The 23,903-nt window shown below is 28.7% G+C and overlaps 1 protein-coding gene across 1 annotated transcript; it reads left to right on the forward strand.

Annotated features, from left to right (window-relative positions):
• The first annotated feature begins 1,096 nt into the window (after positions 1-1,096).
• On the forward strand, positions 1,097-8,521 carry LOC116772492 (peptide methionine sulfoxide reductase). Its single transcript, XM_032664704.2, has 5 exons — positions 1,097-1,286; positions 2,867-3,027; positions 4,815-4,935; positions 6,049-6,185; positions 7,779-8,521. The coding sequence occupies exons 1-5, from the start codon at positions 1,239-1,241 to the stop codon at positions 8,011-8,013; spliced, it is 702 nt and encodes a 233-aa protein (XP_032520595.1). The 5' UTR covers positions 1,097-1,238; the 3' UTR covers positions 8,014-8,521.
• The last annotated feature ends 15,382 nt before the right edge of the window (positions 8,522-23,903 follow it).

A 23,903-nucleotide genomic window follows, 5' to 3' on the forward strand; every position in this document is an offset into this window, starting at 1 on the left:
ACTACAATGATAAATAAATTATATATGAACTAAAATAATAAGATTGTGATTGAAATATGTTTTCCGTATGATTGTATTGTTGTTAAATAACCGCTGTTTAAATGTTCTATGTTTAAATTATATGAATGCAAACATCTGTTGTACCTATATTAGAGAAAAACTATTCGTTATTTATATCTTACCTACCTACGTATTTTAAACAGCGGTGTTTCATCGAAATTCCTAATTTTCTTATGATTGTATGAATAAATCGATTGTTTAAATTATTATGAATTTTTATTTTTAAATTTCTAAAATAATATTATTATTTATTACCTTTGAAGTAAGTAACATTTTTTAACGAGGAAGGTTCACTACACATCTAAATTAACTACATTTTTTATTTCACAAAACGTCAGCGACACTAATACTTTAAACCTTCATAATAAGAAAGTCGATTAAATGTTTGTAAGAAGCCTTATTTGAATTCTAAAGATGAGAATATTGAATCTTGTATAGGGTCTCTCACTATCTATATCTTAATAGAATTGCTTTGGAAACGAATAAAATAAAAGGAATTATTTATCATTAAATAAAAAGTCACAAGAAACTGTATCCCGATTAAGTTTAGTTTGTTTATATTAAAACTAGTCCGGATGAACTGACGAGTAACGCAAGTGGATAGCAGATTGCATCATTATCTCACCTGCCAATATGACGTGGTGAGTGATTTGATAGTTTGGTTCAATTTAACATCACAAACCATTACCATGACTGAATTATAAGGCAATGGAATATGTTCTCTTAAACACAGAAGATAAAGCGAAAAGAGATCCAAAAAATTCACTAAAAGCATCTATATGAATTATCTAAATATCATTGTTAATGATAAACGTGTATATAAAGTCGTGTAAGTATTTTTATTTCAAATTAAGATCTATATAACCATAGAAAAAGTTGCTAATAGATTATTGAGAATTTAAAACTTATCTTGAAAGCACTTTTTGAATTTTAAACATCAATGTTTTCGTTAAACATATCCTTGATTGTAGCGGTCTGAAGTTGCGTATATTGTTAACTGTATTGCGGCATTGACACTATAATCTATGTCTAAATTCATTCGGTGACCAGTGTTCGCCGGGCCGCTATTGGTATAAGACGTGTCACGGCTCCACTCTTCAACCGCTCTAACCACGCGGGGAATAAATATAAATTTCTGCGCTGCATTTTAATTCAAAATAACCCTAATATCCTCGTGTATGCTGACACTTATAAGAAAATTTTGCACAATGAAACCACCGACAAATGTAAGTTGTTTGGACCTTATACTATTGCTTGCCGTTTAAATAATTGCCAAATAGGAAGCTTTTTTAAAATCAAGTAATTTAAATTATAATACCAGCAAAATAATTATAGACTTGATTGCCCAAAAAATTATATTTAAAATATATGTCGAGTAATTTTACATATTTAATTGTTTGGAAATATTTTGTAATAAAACGAATGTTTTATTATTGTTGAATATTGAGATGGTATTTGAAAAAGTGTTTTTAGGCTCACATTAGAATGATTTATTACTTTGATAGATAATTCGAGATCTCTTGATGGACATGGAAGATTTTGCGTGAGAAAGTAGAACAATAAACCCGTCTTCTGTCGCTCTTAATTATCAGAAACTTTCATTGTCACGTATCCTAGATATTTTTTAGGCTTTTCTCCTACTTTTCTTTTAAATATTTTAAAATAATGCTTCTTATTTATATCCTGGTTCTAGTAAATACTAAACAATACACAAAGATGTAAACGTGAAAACTTATAATTTTATGTACCTACTTAAAAATCTATTTTACACATTTTACAAAATTTTGATAATTCAATACGTGGGCAACACGTTGGTTATCATACTAATGGGGTTCCAAAATTTGTTATTTTCATAAAAAAAAATAATTAAACTTGATTAATTGTTTCATTATCATCAAATTAATTAATTTCTTCTAGAAACCTGTTAAACTCGGAATACACCGACCGGTAGGTGTTTATGTTATTTAACATTGTAAAATTGCTGTTTTTAGTCTTCGTTCTTAACGATTTTAAATCGAATGTGACATTTGTTAACGAGTGTAACCAAAGTCACGTTTCATCAATTGTCAACTCAAGGGAAGAGAACAATTTGGACGGACAGAAATAGATTGATCGTAAGAGAAGTACAATCAAAGATCAAGAATTATTAAATGACACGATACGAATTACGATGCATTTCTATTACACGTACTCATTGTTCTAAAACAGAGCAGTCTTTTCTCAGTCACCGCCAATATGGAGTAGAACACGAATAAAAATTACCCATATTTGTGAGACTTAGCAAATTTGACGAATGGTACAGAATATATTTAAATATAGGTTTTGAAAATGAACCGACTCATCATAACTTTTATGTCAAACGCCCAAAAATATACATTGCGATAAAAACAAATATGTTTACTCATAAAAGTAGAAAATAAGCTTGATATTATTATTTTTTTATTATACACAGAAGTCTAGAGAACCATTCATAAAACTAGTCATAAGAGGTTTTATTTATAAGAAGCGATTATTGTTTGTAACATTTGACATTACAAATATATAACAGATCACTCTTTGTGTTACCCGCACACAAAAATAATGAACAGTTGTTTATATTCACCTTATAATAACTTGACTTATAACAAAACAACTGTCTTTTAGAAAACGAGGTAATTAATAATACATGTTATTCATTAATAAAAGTTTATTATTATAATAGTTACAATAATAGAATCGGTGTTGTAATTTTTATTTACACTTCATTGTACTCGTTCTGTCGTTTATATATTTTTGTTTATGTTAAAACTTTATCCTTTTTCAACAGGCAGCGCTTTTACATGATGTGGACATCCCTACAAAGAAGGCCACCTTCGGTATGGGGTGTTTCTGGTCCAACGACTCATTGTTCGGAGCTACACCAGGAATCATTCGCACGAGGGTCGGTTACGCTGGTGGAACCACCAAGAACCCTCATTACAGAAATATGTAAGTATTTTTTATCTTTTTAACGTGTTACAATCTTATTTAGGGATCCTTATTCACATGTGGCAGTATCAAAAGTAAAAATTATTTAGAACACTATTTGTGTATCTCTTAGCTGCGAGCATCTTGCTTGGTTTTAAAAAATATTCAATTATTCGTTGCAATAAATTATACCCAGCTATATCGCAGTTTAAAATTATAATATAATCGATATTTTTGAGTTACAAAAATTTTCTGTGTTATAATCTGTCTAGATATATAAAAATATAAAAGTTTTGATTTCATAAGGCTTTATCGTAAGCCGTATGGTCATGTAATTGGGTTTGTCTGCAGAAATTTATATAAAAAAAGTACATAATTTAAAGTAATAACGAAAGGTCGCGCATGCAATCCTTCCCAGGCAATGAACTCAGAAATTGTCTTCTCGGAACTGGTTCGTTATACGAATTTTTGCGATGCGATTAATAATACTCCAGTCCCGAAATTTGTATAATAAGGGTCGTTATTTTAATACATTTGCCTTTAAATTAAACCAATTTATGCTATTCGTTTTTAAGACGTGTTTTCGAATATTTACATATAATCTCAAAAATACAGTTGACCTTGACGCCTTCAAATCAATATAAGTCAAGGTGAAGATTAGTCGTCTAATTCAATTGTTCTACACGTGGCGTTTTACAGGTGTATTGCAAAAAACAATAGTATTATATCCAATAATTATCTAAGCACTACTCCGTGTACTGACAGAATTGATCTAATACGAAGAATCGTCATAATAGGACCAATTATATCTGTTAAACACTAACCTTTAATTGCGTTGAATAAAATGTTAATATACCAGCTCCTTACCGCGACTTCGTTCGCGTGGATGTCGGTTATCGCAGTAAGTCACTTCCTTCGAAATCCACACAAGTTCAAATAGACATACGAAGAGACTTTTATATTTTGTTGTTTGAATATATTAAAAACAATTATTTACATTGTAATCTAATGCCATATTCTTTGAGGTATGCTCATTTAAACCGTATCGTAAAGATTTATAATGATAACAGGTTATAAAACTGAAAGAAAGTATCTGAGTAAATCACGCCAATACAATGTGAGTTGTTCAAACAGATTATATAATAAAACACCTAGATATGGCATACGATTTATAGGCTAAAAACAAAGATAATTAATTTATTACTAAGAATCAATTGTGCACACTTAAAATATCTATTTTCATATTACATATTAAACGATTGATAAGTACAGGAATAAAGTATCTCGATTATATTTCTTTTTTGAATCTGGCAACGATGCCCTTAATATACGTGTGTGACGTAACAATTTACAATTATGGAGAAGAAAGAATTATTATAGTCTGAAAAGACGGTTGAACTCTTACTGAGATTATTTCAAAAGTGTCCACTTGTCTTGAGACATTAAAATACTATGTAATAAAAACCGTATTCTTAGTAAAATCTAATTTCATATATGTATATACAAACTTATAATAAGGAACTCTTTCTTTATATATTTTGGCATAGTTATTTTTTCGTCAAGGTAGTCTAGTCCGATAATATGAACAAGGCCAAGGCCAGAGGCCGAACTGCCATTAGCGATACACGTTTTCATAGATAATCTTTTTTTTTTTGATAACATTACTAGCAGATATATTGAAATTATTTTAGTTTTTTTTATTTCAAAAAAAATATGTCATGTGAAAAATAGAGTATTCTTCAAATGGTAATTCAATATCTGGCATTATAAAATAAGTTATTATTTATAAATGTATTGTTTATTCACAGAGGAGACCACACAGAAGTTATCGAATTAGACTATGATCCGAAAACGGTGACCTTCGAAGAGCTTCTCGATATATTTTGGGCGAACCACGAGTACGGGCTCACAACTAAGCTCAAGAGACAGGTAGTCACTCACTTTTATTAACATGAAACCATTAAAACTTCATAGTACTAAATCACTAAACGTCAGTCGTATATAATTATTATTTTAATTTTAACTTTTTTGAGAAAAACCAATCGAAGATTTTGAAATCATAGATAAGATTTTTTTTCACTGTGATGCGAAAACTTAAATAATTCAGCCTATATATAGCATCTAAAAATGTACGATATCGCCATTGAATATATTTTTGTTCATATTTTTATTATCTATGATATATATTCGAACGTGTATGTATGTATGTGTACGTATGTATATGTGCATGTGTTTTAAAAATTAATATATATATATATATATATATATATATATTCCTTATAAAATTATTTTCTAACACTTTTATTTTGGATGATTTAAAAACGGATAACATTTTTTAGTCCCCTGTCTTCAATTCTCTCTAATTTAGTCAGATTTTTGATTGAACTTTCATCGAATGATATACCATTTTTCCTAAACGAAAACCTTATAAACATAGAGAAATGAATTGGAATGAAGTCGCGGGTCACCTCTAGTATATAACAAAATACAAACTTCAATTATCGACACGCTCTAACTAAATCCACGCGTCATCTTGAGATATAATGCTATTGAACAATTGAGTACGTAAGCATTACTATGACAATTTTATTTACGCGACTATTAATATTTGCAATTCATTCAATTGTAGCGACACATTAATCACGATGATAATACATCAATAAAAGTCACTTACTATCCATAGTTAATAATGTGTAAAGAAAATTATCGTTTCACAATATATTTCTATATTTTATACCAAACATGGTGTGGTATGTGTTTTTTTCGACGCCATTAAAATGTTACCATATGTAAAGATCGCCATCTAGAAAAAAAATAAGGTATAAAAAAATATATCTCATTTTTTTTTACCAGTATAATTCAATTAATGTCTTCCGCCCCTCTCATTATTTAAAGTCAATAGACGTAAAGTATGTGAAATATTTCGGCGAAGATTTTGTTTAATCAGTCCGATCAAATGAAAAATAAGTTATCAGAGAGCAGGATAATAGTAAATATTTAAAAAAATAAGGTTATCAATCGTGATAATTTTATAAATTCCAGTACCAATCTATGATTCTGTACCACGACGAGGAACAGCGCAAAGTAGCCGAACAGTCTTACAACAAGATGCAGGCTAGATGCAACGAACCCTTACGCACTGAGATCGCGCCAGCGGACGCGTTCTACGCAGCGGAGGAGTGAGTTCTATCATTGGCCATATAAGTTATCATTATATCATCAGCTATAATAAGTGCTTTGAACAATCGAAATTTCATTTTAATGTTATAATAAAGTTATTATCTTGATCCTAATTTAAAACTATAACAACCAAATTGAAGCGTTTACTTAGATAGCAATTGCGACAGTTAAACATTAAAATATGTCCATCAGTATCAATCCTTCAAAATGATTCACAAAGTTTATACAGACGTAGAACGTAACGTATATAACGTTTATACGGAATAATAACTTACAGCGACCTAGACGAACAGACGGCAACATAAGTATAAAGATCAAATGTATGCAGCTAGTATTGTTCGTATCAAAACTATTATGCCAGGGTCACATTTCAATTTAGCGCCATCAATTGAATATAACCTCCGTTTTGAATGTCATCTATTTTCCTGTCCCATATATTTGTTACGTTAAACGTTTGCTAAATGTCAAACAATACGCGATGAAGCCACAGCATAAAAAACATAATATGCGATACATTTAGACTATGACTTCAAACTGTCAGTGTATAATTTGACGAGACAAAGCCTTAGTGAGGAATGAAGTTGAATCAACATTTCAAATCTTAGCTTGACGATTTGTATATCTCTGTGTCTCTTATTAAAAAATAATACAGTAATGGAAAAAATTAAGGAATAAAAAAACGGATGGTAGTTTTTTTTATAATTTTACATGTTATTTAAGATGTTCAAAAAGTGCAAATTAAAAATCTTTTGAATTACATTATAGATTAGGGTTATATACATGGCTTCTATTTTTTGACTGAAAACATTAACTTTTTCTCTAAACTCTCTCATTCAGTTACAACCGCGTTTATAATATCTTTAAGTCTTTTCATTCATATATGAATTCTACGCTCGATCGATACCGCAGCTATGCGCGGTGCTAGTTTTCACAACCTTGACCTTTGTACCAACATCTATACGTTATTGTAAAAACAAAACCACACGGAAGTTAAACTTTTGAAATAAAAAAATAAACGAATTAGAAGCAATAGATAATGAAATATTTGACAGATAATAGTAATAATAATATGTGTTCAGTGTTGCCAAATTATTAATTTTATTAAAACATGCTAGAATTTTTTTTTGCCTAGTTAATATATTCTTATAAATTTTTTTTTATCACAGACACGTAAAAAAACATAGTGTTATGACTGACAAAATGTTAGCGCGGCTACCATATAAAATACTTTGTGCTGTATCTGTCTTATGAGAGTTGTAAATCAATACCGTTTATATTCTATATATAATTTGTAATTCATAATAATAGTTATTTTATTCCCATTGTTCGTATATGAATTTTCTTCTTAATATTATTCAAAGAAATTTACTTACATACTATTTCTTTGAAATATTTCTCATCGTTTTCCCGATCGTATATACAGTTAGAAACTTGCAAAATACTCATAAAACCTAAACATTTTTATAATGATTTTTTATTTGGAATTGACAATGTTGTGACACGTGTTTGATCACGAGACATAAGAATATTATCTCTAATTATCTTTTAACGACTCTCTCAGCGATATATTTAAATGAGACGTATTGTTACAGTTATCATCAAAAATATAGATTGCAAGGTCACAAAGATCTCTGTCGGAGTCTAGGTCTGGACTCATCTAAACTACAGACTTCCCATCTAGCTGCTAGATTGAACGGCTATCTGGTGGGAGTGGGAGGCAGGTCTCAGTTCGAGGAGGAGGTCAATAAATTGGGTCTCAGCGAGAAACAAGCGGATTACGTGCGTCACGAGATAGAACGCAACGAAGGAGGAGGTCTCGCTTGCTGATTTTTTTTTATCGAGAGCTTGTGATATTTAATGTTATGTCAAAATGTAAATCTATGGTCATAGGCTGCTGTTTAAATTTCGAACATGGAAATTAACGGCGAAATTTTTTAATATATTTTAAGCTATATCGAAGTTGCAAAGAGGTCTCATATATCTTTATATATTCCAAACAATCCTGTATTTATTCATCTTGGTCTGTTCTGAGCACAGCAACTGATATAATTGCAATAATGTTTTATAGATATTTATCGTATCAATAACGGCAGCCTGCATTTTTGTTGTTATGTTATAGGAATCATTCCATTACTTTCTTTATTGTCACGTGGTACACCGTCATATCCATATAATGATTAAGAATACGAAAGAACTAGTTTTAAGTAATTTCAGTATTTAATTTAAAGTAAAAATAATAATGCCATAATCAGAAGTGAAAACTTTGGACTTCAATTGTATATTCTTGGTCCGTCGTTCTGCTTGGAACTGTTGAAAAAATAAATACACGTACACATGTTTGTGGTTTTATTTTATTGAAAGGAAATTATTTTTTTATGACTACATATATTCAATTATAATCAATGAAAACGCACACTTTAAAAGTTTTACTACAACAATTGTAAATTACGAAACCAAATTAAACTAGAAGTATTTGCATTTTTTGCAAGTTTTTTCGGTGCAAATTAAGTAAATCGTTTTTTTTTTTTGGACATGGGTTGCGTTTTTCAAACCTAAAATTGAAATTGGTAGTCCGCTGAATTATTATAATTTTTTTTACAATTACCACCCCAGATAACTGGGCTGTAAAACAAGAAAAATCTCGTTTGGATGGGACATTTGAATGGCGAGATCATCTCCGTGGATTAACGACCTATGTCGAAAGTATAGCGTTCTACTTCACCCAATAATAATTAATTTAAATAATTTGGGAGTCTATGACTTCGTTATTAGTAATTATAATCAACACCATCTAACGCACATTACGTGTAACTGCAACAAACTAAATCTTAACAATGACAGTTTGGTAATATAAAGAATGTTATAGTTTACAAAATTGAAAAGAGATGGCGTTAATGAGATTTTGAAGGCTAAGAATTGATAACAATTGTTTAATTTTATTCTGTTATGATAGCAACGAATAATTTGGTAGTCGGTCATTTAACGTGATATTTAATAATGCGTTGTTAATTTTTCATCGTTGGGCGTAAATATTTTGACGGACAAAATTATATTTTGGAAGATTCGTTAGTAAATGTCTCTTTAAGCTCGTTTAGATTTAACATACCTACCGAGTTTGGTGAAACTGGGTCTTAAGGTCATTAGCTTATAATGAGAATACAAATTAAAACATTAATTGACAAAACAATAAAGCAAAGTAATAAACAAGAAAATGTACAATGCAAGTAAGTACTAGAAAAGAAGTAACTTGAATTTAACATGCAGTCACGATTTGCTTCACTACAAAAGAATAATATAATACTAAGTACAAGTAGTTTTAACGTTAAGTGATTATAATTTACATAAATTTGCAACATTTTGCCATATACATTTTTGTTGTACTGACATCATATTTTAAGGGTCACATACAACGGATATTGGCTGTTCACTTCTAGTTATTTTGATCATAAAACTTTGTCACTAAATAATAACTTAATTTTTTAACGATATTTCAAGTCTTCGATTTCTTTTCTCTTAATGATGATAGTTTTTAAAAAATTTCTAACTATTAAAGAGTATTTTATAAGTTTAAGTGGAAAATAATCAATGTATTTATTACGAGATTTAAGAGTAAACTTTATTAAGAGATTTTAAACTACAGTTTCCTATTACAGTTAGTTGATATTTCATAAAAATAGGTAATCCTTAGTTTTGACCATCCATCAATAATCGCTTAACTTAAATTTAATTATAATTTACAACATATAATATTACAACACCAGAGAGATTACCAAAGCATTATATATTTTGATTAAGCATATATCTTAAGTCTCCTGACATCATTTTTCGTATAACCTTAACTCATACTGGTATCAGGTATCCTGAATGAACTTTTTAACCGCCATAAAAAGAGGAGGGTCGCAATTCATCGAAATCTTTTTTTATGAACCTGATCGCATCGCCGCATTTAAACATGAATCATTGTTTTGGTGTTAGTATTTTGTGAGATTAAATTATATGTTAATTCGATTGAATTCCTTCTCTGTTTATGCCAATATTCGGCTATTACCAACGTTATCATAAAATATTGTTTATTGTTCTAAGTGCGGGCACACTCAGTTTGTACCGGATGAGAACTCGGGAACTAACGAGATAATTCGCCTCCTCCACTTCAATTCACTGTACCAATCCTCTGAACTACATCCGATGATCTGTTTTAAACCATATTATCTAAATATTAAGCTATAAATTCATTTGAATACCATTTTGTGGGTTATTCATTCAAAGGTCAGTATAAAGTTCAAAACATTTGTAAGGGATTTTTGAATAAATAATTTTTTTGCTCTGTTTATCAAGAATAATAGACAAAATGACTTTGTAACTAGTAAATTATTTATAATAATGTTGAACAGCTTCATATTAAACAATAACATTACAATATTCTCATGTAAGACGATCCGTGGGACTCGAACACTTCCGTATTGTGTATGAGTTTGTATGAAATCTATTATGTAAACATTATAATTAATGTCCAGTCAAAATGTACGCTTAGTCAATCAATAATCAATTGATAGTTAATGATTGAGAAAATTAAATTTTATAGTTAGTTAACGTTATTTTAATGAATGAGTAAGTGTGTCGGTGATGACATACATAAATCTAATACGAATCCCTAGTGAACTCAAGTTCATGTATCGGATAAACAACACAATCACTGAATTGTAAAATAACATCTTCTGATCCGACAAGATATTATGTAAATAAATTAATAGAAAACATCTTATTTGTCTGTTTGTGATACAAAAGGAAATAATTTCGAAAATAATACGAATATATTACAACTGTAGTATTTAATGGCCTACAATTAATTATTATGACAGCTGTCAAAGTCAAACTTTGACAAGCAAACAATTTGAATTTCAATATCGTTGAAAGTTTTTAACACAGGTACAAGGGTACATTTTTTCTTAATAATAATCTTCAGAAATATAAGTATCGATGTAGATATATGAATAAAACTTCTTTTGACAATTCAAACTGATGTAAGCATAAAGGGTGCCCTCGTTTTAAGACGATTTATCACTTAGATTTTGTCAATGATCTTTAATAAATCAAACTTAAATTAATATTTTCAAATACCTCAGTTTTTAGCAAGTACGTATATATATAAAACGATATTGCAAAATGAAACCCGAAAAATAATAAAGTAATCTCTACTGAAACAACAATTTAACCTTTTTTTTCTAATACGATATTTGTCATTTCTTTTTTTATATCAAAAATTGTTATGTCTGTGATAAGCTAAACAAAAGTTATATTAATTTTTCATTACCTTATATGTTTCGTGGAAATTAAATCACATTATCTTGGAAATGAATGACTCATTATAAAGCTAGTTTTAATATACTATAAATCTTTACAATTAATGACATTACCATGTTGTGTATACTTATATATATAAATTTTACGTAATAATCTTCTATCGAACCTTGAGGTTTGAGGATCAGCTGCTTCGAGGAAATTGGAACTTTTTTGAGTTGACTTTTTGCGAAGCCGCTAAAAATATATTATCTAATAATTCGTATTACTTAATTTATAATAACATTAATATTGTAAAAAATATATGTAAGTAATTTTATTGAGTAACTAAAAATTAAATTTCTTTTACAGTATTTTCAATCTTAGTAAGCAAGTATTTAAATATAGTATTCTTATGCTACGTGTTCTGACCGTGAATTTTGTTAATTTGTCTAATTAAACATCTAACCGTTGCAAATATGTATGGATATAACGTAATAGTTCAACTCGCCTCGTGTTAACGTCGTTACAATACTCACTTATGCTTGCTAATTTTACTTATTAGTAGACTGTATTTAATACCAACAATGGAATATTTAACATATCAGGTAAAATGAGATTTTCCCGCAGTGTTTAACCACGAATTTAACGAATTCTTTATTCATGTTAAAGTAATTTTTGTATGTTTGATATAATAAATAATATTATGTGCAAAACTCTTATTAGCAGCAGGTGACGTGTTTGTTGATATCGATTACAATTACAGAAGAAAAGAATAGTATTTTTTTAAAATAAGTTATAAATATAGAAGTATTTTTTTTTATAATTTGGCCTTCATCCGTGCAAAGACGTGCACAGTATATTCTGCCAGTGTCGTGTAGAATGGAGGAGACACGATCCGGGATTGACTAGAAGTGATGTTAATAATTGACGTATGAGATTATTTATACACAGGTGTATTTTTATTCTATGGTTCACGTACGATATTTGTAGATGATACTAAAAGGTCATGGACAATCAACGTGAAAGAAAAGATATACTTTTCTTGTCAGAAACATATTTCAAAAAGTATTTTATTTCAAAAAGATTGATTAATAAAGATTTATTTTATAAAGACATTTATTTGAACACAAAAAGATGAATTCGTTACTTCAGTGTTTGAGTTGTTTTAGCTCTAGTACGATGTACTTCAATATATGATTGCAATAAATTGATTAATCACAATTATATAAAGAACGTATGTATAAAAAAATTGGCATATCATATAAATAGTATAGTATGTATGAGCGAATATATCAAAATATTTCTTATGTTTTAGAATTATAACTTTTTTATTTTCAATAGATTAAAAATATTTTTTTAGTCTGTATATTTATGTGTGTTCGTTTCTATCTTTATACGAATTGATCGGTAATACGCATATTCACAACAAAAATTTTCAATCGTTATGTTAAAAATCTAAAAAATCGAAATTATTTAATAATATAGGCTATGAAAAAATCTTTCAGCCATTGAATCAAAATAAATTAAATCCAAAGACGATATTAAAAATTTTAAACAAACCTTTAACAAATTGTTATAAAATCTTATAAAACAAAAGATTTGTAAATTAAGACTCGACTCGATAAAGATGTTCAATAGATTTTACAGTCGAAGGCATAAAGACAACGAGCCGAACATAAGACTGAATTATACGTGACGATAATTGATAACTAAGACTTCCACGAGTGTATATTCAAATAAAACTAATATTTTCGGATTACTACGCGTTTTTTGTCATTCTAAACTACGTACTGTCGACGTTTCGGTTACTTCGCAACGACCGTGATCACGGACAGACGAAACAGAAAAGCCCGTGATCACGGTTGAATTATACATATTTTATGTTCTGACGTCTTTGAGTTAAAATCAGTAATTTTCTTAACAGCTGACATAAAATAATAATTATCAAACATAAAGGCTCAAAATTTCACTGTATCGTTAACATACATACAGGAAGTGAAACAAATTAAATTATACGACAGTTGCAAACAAAACATCAAATAAAAAATGCTAATCTCAAGGCACTCGCTGTTAGAGTCAATAAAAATTGAGTTATTTCAATTCAACGTTCCACTGCGCAATTAATGGCGAGCCTGACGAGTACACGAGCACTAAACTCGCACCTGACAATGTCCCACGCAATCCTTAAGCCATCTTGACCACATAACTCGGACTGACTCACAGACAACACTGAATTATATTAATAGACCATTTTTACACTATTATTCTATATATGTACGTCTTGACGAGATTGTCGTAGGAAAAGACACAAGGATCAGGTTATATGATGAAATATTATGGAATTTTGGTTGGTTGATTGTTTTAAATATGGCCTTCATCCGTACAAAGACGCGCACAGTATATTCTGCCAGTATCGCGAAGAATGGAGGAGACACGATCTGGTATTAACTTAGGAATGTAATAAAATTTAACAGTTTCGACTGATGTCGCAATTACGAACTTTGTTAGTAAATATAAAACAACACAAATTCAATTAAATTCAAACATATTATGGAATTTTATAACAAATAATAAATCCTGTGTAGTGTGTAGGTACTCGACAGCTTGTAGAAATATCAAATTCATAATATTGCCAGTATTTATATGTATTTTTGCTTTTTATTTCTTTCATGGCAATTACGGTGACTTTTTTAAAAAACTTTTCCATTCCTTTGTTATGTGAAAGGAGCGATACCTCTCAAAGGTCTCACAGCTATTACGTAGAAGAAGTTTAAAAGGAAATAAAGCTTTAAAGTTTTCATTACGTGAATTCATTAGCATTATTTTAGTCATCATTGAAAAGTATATATTATACTTTATATTTTTACCTTGAAGACTTCACCCTCATTAAAAAATACTCGTGGAAAAAATGCTTTTATTATTAATGATAATACGAAAATCGTCGCTATATATTTCAAAACACAAAAAAAACTTGATGATAAACAGAAAAATAAAAACAACAGAGTGTAGTAAAGAGGCTTTCAGTATGGGGTACAAATGAAACCCAACACAACTAAGGTTACAATCTCGATTTATTACGATTCTTTTTCACGCGTGTCCGCCGACTGTTCTCGAACCTTCTTTCAAAACCCTTCCAACTCCCCTTTATTTTTTTCTGACATTTCTTTTCTTTTTTTTTTCCGAACGTATTGCCATAGATTAATATTACAGTAATTCTCTTAATATAAACAAAATCGAATAAGTTATTTACGATGTTTGGATGGTCTTACAAATAAGTTTTGATGACAATGATATTATTTAAATATAAATTATAAATTACTGACATTAATTTTCCCTCGGATTTCATTATTTTATAAAAATAACCTTACATGAGTGCGTTACTTAATCGTTTATAAGCGACCTAATATCGAATCAATATTACCTACCAGCCTACATCAAATTATCAGTAGGAAATATCACATTACTTTTTACGATTTGTTTTTTTCGTTGCTATATATAAAATTTATTAGCTATTCCTTAATGTGCGACCAAACTGGATTTTTTAAATATTTTTATTAAACAGACCATCGTCAAACAGCCACATCAAGTGACCTTAAGAAAAAAATTCAAATGATCATATTTTATTATTAATTAATTCAATTACATGTTTTTGTTTTATTGAGAAATGTTTCTATAAATCTGGATAGCATAAAAGTACACAAGCAATGGATCGTTATTAGAGGCAGAGTATATTTAAAATCGTTTGTTAAAAAATACTTAATAGTAATAAAATTTCCATAAAATATCAAAAGAATTCCTAATCATTTATGTTATAACGGTATTGTGAAATAATATAATCGATGTTTGTTTTGCTTTTTATATCGAAACATTTATATAGCCATATTTTATCATTATCTGTGGTTTACGTAGTAACAACAGCAAATAATAATTATATTTATATAAAGATTGCACCATCGTAACACAAGAAAAGAAATCTTTAACAATAATAGTTAATGATCTACTAGTAACAAGAGATAAAAAATAAGTTTGGAATACAGATAAGAAAATATAAATCTATTCATGTCAGTTTCATTACAATTTTTTTAAAGTCTTTAATTTAGATCAGGCTAAGGTTTAACCTAAACGGGCTTGTAATAAAGATGTTTATTGTTTTTTTTGTTTGTAGTGATGATCGAGATGATTTGACATTTAAATTATTTAAGAGGGAGTTGGTTTTATAAAATAACGTAAGTATGTTGTCTGTATTATAAATTTTTTTTTGTAAATACGGAACAAAAAAAAATACAAAATATATAATTTGTTAGTTTACACGTTAAATACTAAATTGTCTCTCGGCGTGTGAATTCAGGAGGTGTTAGTTTTTTATTGAAGCGCGTCTTTTTACTGACATATACATACTCTACAAAGAGATAGTGAACTTTTTTTTTTACTTTCTTCCGTCTTTCTCTTTGGTTGGAATCTGTAAATTGACTCAAAATATTATTTACTTTTACTAGATAATATAGAAATTTGTTGTACTTTATAATATAAGTTATAAAGCATATCATCAACTCTTGAGACCATAATGAAAAGGAAAAAGGAATTTAAATTGTCACTGACACCTTACGAACATTAGGTGATCCCTATTACTTGTATTTTATCTGTAAAATCAGAACGTTGAAGTTCTTTATTATGCAAACAATAGAAATATATGCATCAAGGTTTACATTTACTTTTTTTTTTTAATATAATTTGGCCTTCATCCGTGCAAAGTACATTTAGTTTGCTTGTAGACAGCCTGATGGTGACTTTGCCAGAAATTTAATGTTTTTGAAAATGACAGCTGCAGATAATATATAAATTACTAACAGAGGACCTGTCAATAAGCGTTTTTTTTTTATCGTTACTTATAAGATTACAGAACAGCCGAATAATAAATTCCTTTTATTGTGACTGTAAATCATCTTGTATTGTTTTCTGTGTTGATAAAAAAAAACCTCTTGAATCACGACAATCTAAAGGTCAAATACGCGGGAGTCAATTGTTTCCTCATTGACTGACGCTCGCCCCAGTATTTGGAGTATACTGTTGGAGGTACAGTTTTAGTCTTGATTTTTAATGTTCAGCGTCACTTCCAGTATTGTACAAAATGGCTGAAGCCAGTATTTATATTATTCAAATACTTCAAGATACTTAAATGTTGTTATTACAAAATTACAATGGTTCAGTATTATAATTATTATAAAATTAATTCTAAGGTTTATAGTATGTCATAATTAGTACGACAAAGATGGCGCCACTTGTAACAATACATACCAATTTTACCCTACCTTGCTGAAGAGGGTTCTGCTTTACACCAATGTATAGTCTCTGTTACCATGTATAGAATATTATTATTAAATGTTCCTGTTCCCATTCCAAAGAGTTCGGATACTATGACATGAATGAACGAATGGCGATTATAACAAAAAAAAAAAAAAAAAATAGAAATATGAAATTAAACATGTGTGTGTTTATATATTCAGATTTCAGCTGCACATACACATAGTTAACATAAAATAAACTTGTTTAATTGAGGTTAACGACATATGAAGTAATCTTAAATGGTTTTTATTCACATTAGAACAGATAAAAATTATAAAATTGTAACCTTGTTTGACACAGGACATCTTATTTGTAATAGTCTAAATCTACATATGTTAGAATAATTTATTGAATTTTTTAAGCTAAAACAAACAAGAAGTCCTTATTCTAATGGTAATATGTTTGACAAATTAAATTTTTTAGTAATTAAACCATAAATTTAAAGATATAGTTTTAAGTGGTTATTTCATGTTTTTATATATTTAACAAATATGATGTTTCTTTCCGCACGTGTCTTTTGTTAAAAAAAAAAATAATTTAATACATAGAAATATTTTAAAATACCAAATATTAATGTATGTTGATTGTGATAATTATACGTAATATTAGATTAGAAAAAAAAATAAGAATTTATTGAATATTTATATATATATTTATGCTATGGCTTTTTCGCTGTGGAATCGTGTAATATAATATAATATTATAATAGTAATATTCTGCCAATGTCAACGTTTTAATTTGTTGGACAAATTATAATCTTGCGTACTGAGCGGAGGTCACGCGAAGAAGTTTGTCGTATGGAATAAGGGCGTTTATTTTATTATAATATATTTTTTCAAAAAGAAGACTAGTTATATTTTGGACTTATAATTTAAACTTACTAAATGCCAAAACGACAATATAGTTCTTACACATCGGAGAGCTAATTGAGAATAGAAAATATGTAAAATGTGGTAAACAATTTATTACACTTCTTTCCGTTTTTAACAACTTATTAATAATTAAGTATATGTTTTTTTTTTTGCGTTTCTAGTTCTACAAATTAGTAATGAGTTACTTATCGATAACAAATTAAATATATGTACATATATTATACATAACGAGATCTAAAACTTTCGTGAGTATTCATTTTAATAAAATTAATATTTTTCGGATTATACTACGCGTATTTTATTATTTTAACTGACGTTTCGGTTACTTTGCAGCAACCGTGATCACGGGCACGAGACCGGGGGACATCTCGTAGGCCGAAATACGATTAGTGTAATGCGAAAAATATTTATTTTATTTCAATATATTATACATATTATGATGAAAAGTTTATAGATATTATATGTAACTATTATCATCGCATTGGCATTAGCTTACACGATCGTGAAATATGTATGAATTGACCAATATTGACTTAGATGGCGTAATGTTCTAAACAAAATCCTCAAAGATGACCTCATTGACGAACTGCGTAGATCCTAGCTTACTTCAACTAATGCAATCCAATGTGTGTAACCAGTGGATTATTATGATGAAATGAGAAATTAAGAGATTTATCTAGACTAGTACAAACGACAGACTCTGTCTGTTATTATTTCTGCAGAGAACAAGAAACTAAATGAAACTAATATTTTTCGGATAAACTACGCGTGATTTATTTATGTAAAAAACTACACACTCACCGTGATCACGGTTGCTGAAAAGTAAGCGAAACGTCGGGAGTATGTAGTTTTTTTACAAAAACAAATCACGCGTAGTTTATCCGAAAAATATTAGTTTCATTTAAATGAATGAAACTCGCGAAAATCTTAGATCTCATTATGTTAAACAAGAAACTAGTTATTTATAAGTAAAATACTCAAAAAGTTTAAACGGAGTTATAAATAAGGGAAATCATTGACGAATTTCTTGACGAAATAATTTTCTACATTATTTATCACAAAACTTTGTATAAGGACCGCAAATATTATTTCTGTAATTATTCATTTACAAAAACTTAAAAAATATATATATGTTAGTGAACCATGTTCAAATAAATGTGCCTCAGTAACAAAATATTATTTTTATTTAATCTCCTCATCTTTCTACAGACACTCGATTTTACATGAATTCTGAAACATTGTATTATATATTACGTAATATTAATTTTAAGTTAACAAGCTATAGCAACCTCATTGACGACATCTTGTGGTTTTATAAAATTTACCGCCTCAAACAAATATTACACGTAATGGCGTGTTTAAACTAAAACAATATATAATTAAAGGAGTCATAGCTTTATATTTATGTATGACTTAGTAAGCTAATGACAAAACTAATTTAGCATTAATCACTTTATTCAGAAACAATTTATTTTGTTATTCACGGACAATAGTTATAATAAGGAAGGGGCGACGGCTAATACTTTACAGCCAATAAGCCAAAGAGTTCTTAGTTTTTATTATTATTTTATTGTAATATTTATATAACTGTCTATTTGACAGCTGATGCAATACTTATAAATTTAATTGTTTTTAATAATCATTTAGGAATTCAGCAGTTCTTTACTTCAGAAAATTCACAGTCGAACCTATGATTTTTTGTATTAACCAAGTCAAAAGGTAATAACCCTTCCCTTCCAGTGAAAATCAATAATAATATACGCCGGTCACTATAAAATAGTGTATCGTAATAAATTCCGATATCAAGACGTGACATATAATTCTGTGATTATTAATTAATAATTGACAACATATAAACGGAATGGAGACAAAATTTGTATACATATTAATTTTTATAATTAGAATAAAAAAAAAATTAACAATGAAACAACAGGTAGCTAAGTTATTGCAGATGAGGCTGTACATTACAAACATATAAAGAATATATATACTGTTAAATTAATTAATTATAAAAATGCAAGAATTTATGAAGATCGATTGGGGTGTGATTATTAAAAAAAAAACTTTACAATATGTCCTTGAACTTAACAGCAATGTAGAATATACATACTGTTAATACTTTTATTATCTGTATTATGTATTTCAACATACTACGAAGTTTCCATCGATACAGGTCCAACATTAGACTGATGAAATTTTAAGTTAGGTATCATAGCTACTTCTGTTACGTGATGAACAAAACGAGTCACGCGACATGTAATATTGATTTTACAATGTCAAAACATAAAAGTTCACACAGCCGCTTCGGTTATTCTGTTTTGTTCATATGAATGATATTATGAATCTAATGTTTTATATTTCACAATTAGTATGTGTGTTTGTAATTCAATCTACGATCGAAACAAAAGTGCACATATGTATTAAACTTGCCATAGACGAAGACGAGTCGAATGAAATATGAGAAGAACGGCTTAATATTAAAGATTTTCACATAAAGTATGAAAAATCTTAATTAATATTCATAATAATATCAGGTCCCCGCGCACTGTGATAAACCGAAAATAGTATTCGGAAAATTTTCCACGTCTCGCGATGTCTGCCTTTGAGCAAATATTTAATATGATATAAACATAAATGTATTTAATTTCAAGCTAAAACAAATACATCTTTATGTAATGAAAGTGCAGGTTGTCTATTTCGTCACTTGAAATAAATTGTATGAATTTAATCACGTTTAGGTATTTAGATTTAAAGTCCTAAAGCCTGTGAAACAAAAAAATCACCAGTAATCTTTTTATGAATTTTAATTTATAATCCTTAATAATTATAGAATTGTATTATTTTCATTAAATATACCTGTCATAAGTTTTAAGTAACAAAACTATTGTTTCTAATTTAGTTTAGCCGACAGATATATAAGGAGTTATTTTTTTTATAAACAAAGTCTTCATTCGCTCTGGAATCGTGGAATATTCTGCCAATGTCAACGTTTTTATTTGTTGGACGGATTATAATATTGAGTGCTGAGTGGGGATAACAGTTTATGGAGTTATAGCTGGTGAAAGACAGAGCGTAAATTAAAAAGACGTCATTGTATAGGATTTATATGACACAAGAGTGTCGTGTTACATAACCATGTGAATGTAACACAGTACCAGCGTCTGTTACACCTCATCTGAATACAATATACCATAGTAATGAGGACGTCGACCCCCATAAAAGAATCTTGGCTTAAGTCATCGGTGCTATCTGGGTTAAACTTTAAAAGGGTTATAGACATACATATAGTCTTTGAACATTAAAATTGATTTAATTTCCTTCATAGATTATATTTACAGTTACCTGGATAAATATACACGTATATAAAAGGATTTGACAGGAACAGTCGTAACTCGTAAATAATTAAATTATGTAGTTTTTGAGAAGTCGTTGTTGAACAGAAATTTTATAAAAAACAGCATTGTTTTATAATACTGGGCACAATTAAAAAGAGAGGGTTATGCTTTACTATCGGTATTAGTAACTTAAAATGAAAAGATTGTCCTGGACAACACAATTTTATCGATAAAAACAAAATGGAGGAATTTAAGCGTTATCAATCTTTTTATTTCTCATCCCATCTTTTATTTATTACAAAATTATAATATAAAAGTTTTATGTTTTAAAGTTATTTTTAGGTTATAAATTGTTCTAATAACAAATTAAAAATATATCTAGCTCTCAGACAGAAATAATATTAAAAGGCAAATGTTATTTTTGACTGTCAATTCCATTAGACATTATACGGTTCATAATTTTGAAGATATTTTTTAATATTCTAAATACATAATTTTAAATACATATATTCTTTAGAAAACAGTTTTTAAAATATCTTTTGAACTAGTCACAAACCGAATTACATTTTCACGTTAAATAAACTATAAACCGAACAATTTTTTGATATTTTGCTGGCAGTACACTGAAGTCCATAGCCGTTTGATGGCTTCTAAATGTCCCACATGACCTTGTCCTCGCGAGGTTAATAAATGACTTTAGTCATGACCAATTTCTATGTCGATAGGGACCAATGACCGTGGATCCAATATTTCAAATACTGTTATTTTATTAAAGTTTTCATTGAAAGCTTAACTATCCTTGACGAAACCGTTCAGAAATATACTTTTTATATACACATACGTTCTTAAACTCGTCTAGCAATGGGTGAAGTGGTCTAAATTTGGACTATTAAAAATTACCGTTCATTATTATATATGTTACAATTATTGCATCGTCAAAAAATTCATTTATCAGTTCCACTTTCAGCTATCTAGCTTATGAAATAATCTTATCATTTTCCCAATTCTACTTCAAACAGATAAGTATGTAGATAAATGGTAATGAAGTAAACAATCATACAAACGGTTATTGTACGTATAAACCAAAATCATAAAAAAATAGTCAGAATCTTTTAAAAAAATACACACATCACTATTAATATAAAAAAATATATAAGCTGTTGATTTTAAAAAGTTGATTTTTCATCTGACATGTGTCAGTTGTCAGTTGTTGACATGTAGTAAGAGGAGGAACATTCATTTGAGAAAATTTGAGAAAATTTTGAACCCATCTTACCTAGCGATGTTTAGATTTAAGCTGAACATGTGATTTAGCTTTTCATTATTTATATAAGACACCTTTGAGAGATATTATAGCACATGAATATATGTATCGATAACAAAAAGTCATCGTTGATAATCGATGCGACAGCATTTTTAACAAAAAACGTTTTTATCTTTATGCCATTCAAAATAAAAAATAAACGAATACCTTTATATTATCTGTTGGTTTAGTATTTTTCTGCACAGTCAGCATCCAAATGTTTGGTCGCGGGCCAACACTCAAAATAAAATTGCCAAACATATGGGATGTACTGCTATGTGTATGGTCTGTAAAAATACTTTTCATTCTCCGTCATAAGGACCAAGGCTCTCTTTTCAATTCACTTATCAAAACATGAAAACGTTATAAAATACGTGTAACTGTAGGTATAAAGTTTATGGTACAAACTCGTAATAAATTTACTGACCGTTTGTGCTCATTCCAAAACAAATATTTGCTGCCGCTTTAAATAGATTTTAGTTCTGTGACTGACAGAAGTGTTTTAAGCAATTTAAACCTGAACATAAAGATTTAATTGTACACACTATGATTTGTACTTTATAGATTTCGAAATCTCATATAAAGGTAAAAAGAAAAAGACAATACATATTTGTATCATTTTCTCTTACAAAATTGTAACCGTAAGTTATTTTCTTAAAATTATTCTTATTTATAATATACAAAGGAAACAGGATATACATGCATGGATAAGAATTTCTTGCCAGTACATTAAATGATTGGATAAAAAAAGTTCAACAAACGCGACGTTTCTATATGTTCGTATAGTAAAATTTATTGTTTAAACTTTAAGGCACATTTTTTATTTGGTTGGCAGCGAACCAATGAATTAATAATAAACGTTTGTATGATATAAACATTCTTTTATATATTGGTCAACAAATATTATCAAGAAGATAAAATAATTTTTAAAAATATTTTTTAAGTATTCCATGAAAATCTAAAAATGTGATTTGATGGTTAATGTCCTGATATAAGTTGGACGAAAGTTTTTTTTTTGTTTGGGGAATATTGCTTTTAGCTCTGCTTTGACAGCTTCATTTGTAGATTGTGCCAGTATGAGACCCGATGGAAAAAAATATATATTCAGCCAGTAATTAAAAGAAGAAATTCCTACAAATATTCTGTTTCTTGCAGTAGTGGTCATAAATTCATAATGAATCCATATTTTAAAAATATTTACAGAGCCAACTTTAACTGAAGTTTATGCGCCGTCAAAGCCTTAAAAGTTATGTTTTTATACTGGTTTACGAAGTGCCATAAACATTGAAAGACCTTGAGCTTAATGGACGGCTACACCTAGGTTTCAGTATTAAACTATAATAAATATGCCAAAGGCGTGGCCGTATCCTAATAGTTCAAAACAATAATACTTTTCCTACATTGATTTTTTAACGTCGAATTACATAAATATATTATAGGGATGGCGAATCAATCAACTTTTTATCTAAACTTATAGAAAATAATCGGTAAAAGTTTCGACGACATTCTATTTGAGAGAAATTTATTCTGAGAAAAATCTTTACATAATTTATTATTCGCGTCATTGTAAGTCAAACCAGAAAC

Source organism: Danaus plexippus, chromosome 12, assembly GCF_018135715.1.
Source record: "Danaus plexippus chromosome 12, MEX_DaPlex, whole genome shotgun sequence".
Taxonomy (NCBI): Eukaryota; Metazoa; Arthropoda; class Insecta; order Lepidoptera; family Nymphalidae; genus Danaus; species Danaus plexippus.

Coding starts and splice junctions, on each gene's coding strand:
- LOC116772492 (XM_032664704.2), top strand. CDS start 1,239: ATGCTGACACTTATAAGAAAATTTTGCACAATGAAACCACCGACAAAT. Junction 1,287..2,866: donor CAATGAAACCACCGACAAAT/GTAAGTTGTTTG, acceptor CTTTTTCAACAG/GCAGCGCTTTTACATGATGT. Junction 4,936..6,048: donor CAACTAAGCTCAAGAGACAG/GTAGTCACTCAC, acceptor TATAAATTCCAG/TACCAATCTATGATTCTGTA.